Consider the following 3,870-nt stretch of genomic DNA (forward strand, 5'->3'; position numbering starts at 1 on the left):
TTGTTTCTTGTTGAAAATAGCATAATCAAAATGACACATGAATACTAAAATGCAATAGCCAACACAATATGTGCAAAAATATTTACATTTAGCAGCAGGTATTATTTAAATGTGTAAATGAAAACAGTTTAGCACTTGTTTAAAAAAAAATCTGATTTGCAATTTAAAATTTCTAATAAGTATTTTTCTTTTAAAGTCTTAAAAAAGTGGGGAAAAAAATTGGCAGAATTTAAGAAATTATGCATTTTGATAGCTTAATACTATGAAAAAACAACAATCTTAATGATTTACAAATCATTTTGCTAAAAATTAACAAGGTTTCCAAAATTTCCAATTCACTGATCCACTTCGACTTGCATTCTTTAATCAAAAGAGACAACTCTATATGAATTGTCAATAGGATAAACACCAAAACTTAAAAACAGATACTATTTTTCTGTGTTGAACTAATTAAAAAATCTAGGACCGTCAGAATCTGGCTAACTACTGAATGACAATTGTGAAAAAATAGTTCGACACCATAAATGTGAATTATATTTTATTCATAGAAACTATATACTAAATTCTAAAAAGAAGTTATCTCAAATTCCTTATTCTAAACACTAATATGCTTTCGTAATAGTTATATTTAACTGGGGAAAAAAAATGAACTTTGAGTAAACTGGTTTATTAAAAAAAATAATTTCGAAACTTTCAAAGTCACTATATTTCTATAAAAAAATTTTTCCAGATGTTAAAAAAAAATAAAAAAGCCGAAACAATTTTTTTTTGTTTGTTTATATTAGAATCCCCCTTTAATTTAGCTGAATTTCTCCAGTATTTTGCTGATTTCAGATAATACTCATACATGTACTACAAAAGAAAAATTTAAAAACACAGCCAAAATTAAATAAGAATTCGTCACCTTTCAGGTAAGATATAGTTCGGAAATTTTAAAAAGTCAAAATGCCAAAAATATCGGTCTTTATGAAATTTTGTACAGTAAAATAAAAATACAGCTTCTGTCAGAACCTGTCACCAACCACAAACACTCAGCATTTTCAGGCAATTAATCATTCATAATCAGAAATGTATCACTATTTTCTGTGATGTTTAGGTGGTTTCTGTGCATATTCTATATTTACACTTTTCAGATGAGGCAACATGATTAATCTAGTTGTGCCATTGACAATTTAGGAATTTCTGCTACTTCCATGAAAACTCTGGAAAATAAAAATATAATATATATAATAAAACAATATATATATATAAATTACTACAAACACACAAATCCTAAAAATATTGCACACAAAATCTTTAAAATTTTCTAATCAAAAAGTATCTTTCATAGGCACAGGCACGCTTGTGTGGTAAGAAGCTTGCTCCCAACCACATGGTTCCAAGTTCAGCTCCATGCATGGCACATTGTGCAGCTGTCTTCTACTAAAGCCTCAGGCTGACCAAAACCTTGTGAGCGGATTTGGTAGATAGATACTGAAATATCTCTCTCTCCCTCTCTGTGCGCGTGCATGCGTGCGTGTGACTCCACTGCTTGACAACTGATGGTGTGTTTGTGTCCCTGCAACTTAGCGGTTCAGCAAAGAGCAATAGAATAAGTACTAGGCTTAAAATAACTCCTGGAGTCGATTTGTTCAACTAAAACCCTTCAAGGCAGTGCCCCAGCATGGCCACAATCAAATGACAGAAACAAGTAAAAGATAAAAACAGTCAGAGAGATTACATTATTACATGCTCAAAACTATCCTCATTTACATTCCAATAGGAACAAGAGTCATTACTTCATTTATTAGGTTGTGTGAGTGACAAAGTAGCATTTGTAACTGTATTTCAGAGTCCCAAGCAGTTCCAGTTTTTTTGTCAGTAATTATGGCCTTACATCAAAAAGATATACAATAGGCTTCAGCAAGTTTCAGTTTGTGGAAATTCACTAAAAATCTGAGTGAATATATGAAGATGGAAACTGGCGGACAGAAGGCAAGTAATGGTAATAATGGAATTTAAGTAGATGGAAACTCAGTAATGATCAACATGATGCTATGCTAAAAGTTACTTATCCAAAGTGCCATGCAGTGTATTTGAATCCAAAATACTGAGCCACACAGCCAAGCCAACTACCAGTTAAAAAATATATGTTAGAGTCACAATAAAATGTACCCTGTTGTCATCATAATTTGGTGTGTGTATTCCATGCTGGCATGCACTGGATGGTTTAGCAGGACTGCATCAAGCTCTAGCTTTGGCTTGGTTTCTGCAGGTGGATGCCTTTCCTAATGCCAGCCACCTTACAGTATGTATTAGGTGTTTTTTAGTGTCACTGGCACTAGTGAAATCAAGTAATTTGAAAGACAAGAGAAGGAAAAGGCCCCTCGACTGTGGGACTGTATGAGAGAGGGGGTGGTGGGTATATTTGATAGAGGAATGCACATGTTGCAAGGATAAAGTATGATAGAGGAACAAACACAGGTGTTTTGCTAGATGAGTTACATCATAAAAGAGTAGGTGTTGAGTCACTGGAAAAACTGAAATGGTGGTCATGATTTGTCAGAAATTAGGGAAAGGGAGGCAGCAATAGAAACTATGCCAAAAACAAACTGTACAAACAGGATATGGACTTGGAAAACTGCATTGCAAGCTACCTGTCCAGGAAGACAGTACACTGAATAAGAAAAGATTGAGTAGAAAGAATGATCTAACCACAAACATTCTCGTGTGCCAGTAGCATGGTAAAATGCCCCCAGTCTATAGTAAGACCTGCACTAAGTTGGCTGGTTTTCTGTGTTGTCGTTGCTGTGAGTCAAATGACAGATTATGTTAACCCTTTCGTTACCACATTTCTAACCAAATTACACCCCTTATGTGTTTCAATTAATTTTTAACATAATCATAAATCTAGGGTGGTTTCATTAAACAACTTTAACTTTTTTATTTATCAACATATTAATGTGATTTTTGGAAGATAATTTAACAAAAGGTTCTCAACCAATTCTATACCAAAATTTTTGTCACAAAGTGACTTTAATTACAGGTAAATTCAACAAAATATAAAATTATTAAAATTTTTGTTCAAACATCGCTATAGAAAATGGGTTATTAGCTAATATTCAATTGGGTATACAACAAAATATTATTATAGAAGAGTTGTGCACATTACTGGATTCATTACTGTCTCTTTTGCCAGTATAAAATTAAAATCCAGAGCAGTACCCAGTATTTGATTCACAAATCTTTTCCAAACTTTGATCCCCCGTTTTGTGGGCTTTCCTGGCATATACTGTCGAAAACGCACTCGGCCTTTATAGCCCACCATATCCTCATCTATAAACTGTTTTATATGTGCTTTGAACACAGTCAATGAGGGGTCTTATTTTAAATAAGGGATCAAAGTCTGGTTTTCTACGTACTGGTGTACTGCTTGTGTCTCTTACATGTAGATATTGAGTCAATTTTAAAAACCGTATCCTCGTCATTATACTTGAGACATATTAGTCTCCAAAGGGTTCATCACTACTCCAGTAATTTGTTATTCGAGGTAACTTTCTAATGCCCATAATAATATTTACGGCAAAATATGCTTTAATTTCATTCAAGTTTATGGGAAACCACAAACTATCCTTTTTTACGCTTTGTTTATGCCGTAATCAATTCAAATAGGTACTTCGGAAAAAGCAAAAAGAAATAGTCTAAAGCTTTACTCTCCTGGGTAAGACTGTGACTTGGTCCAGTTTCTTCAGAAAAATCACTGAAAAAAGGAGTTTTTAAATTTTCACTCCATTCAGGTACTAATTCATTCTCTTTATCGCTATCATCGGAGCTCTCGGATTCACTGCTTTCATTTTCGGAAAATGAAAACTCAGATTCATTATCAAATAC

At 33.3% G+C, this 3,870-nt stretch overlaps 1 protein-coding gene across 1 annotated transcript in view; it reads right to left on the minus strand.

The window, feature by feature from the left end:
• Positions 1–523: 523 nt before the first annotated feature.
• The window catches only part of LOC106882904 (G2/mitotic-specific cyclin-B3), a 14,914-nt gene continuing 11,567 nt past the window's right edge, over positions 524–3,870 (minus strand). The window contains exon 10 of the mRNA XM_014933732.2: positions 524–1,202. Coding sequence (XP_014789218.1) covers positions 1,148–1,202 — 55 coding nt within the window. The 3' untranslated portion in view covers positions 524–1,147. The remainder of the gene's footprint in view (positions 1,203–3,870) is intronic.

The sequence above is a fragment of the Octopus bimaculoides genome, chromosome 5, assembly GCF_001194135.2.
Source record: "Octopus bimaculoides isolate UCB-OBI-ISO-001 chromosome 5, ASM119413v2, whole genome shotgun sequence".
Taxonomy (NCBI): Eukaryota; Metazoa; Mollusca; class Cephalopoda; order Octopoda; family Octopodidae; genus Octopus; species Octopus bimaculoides.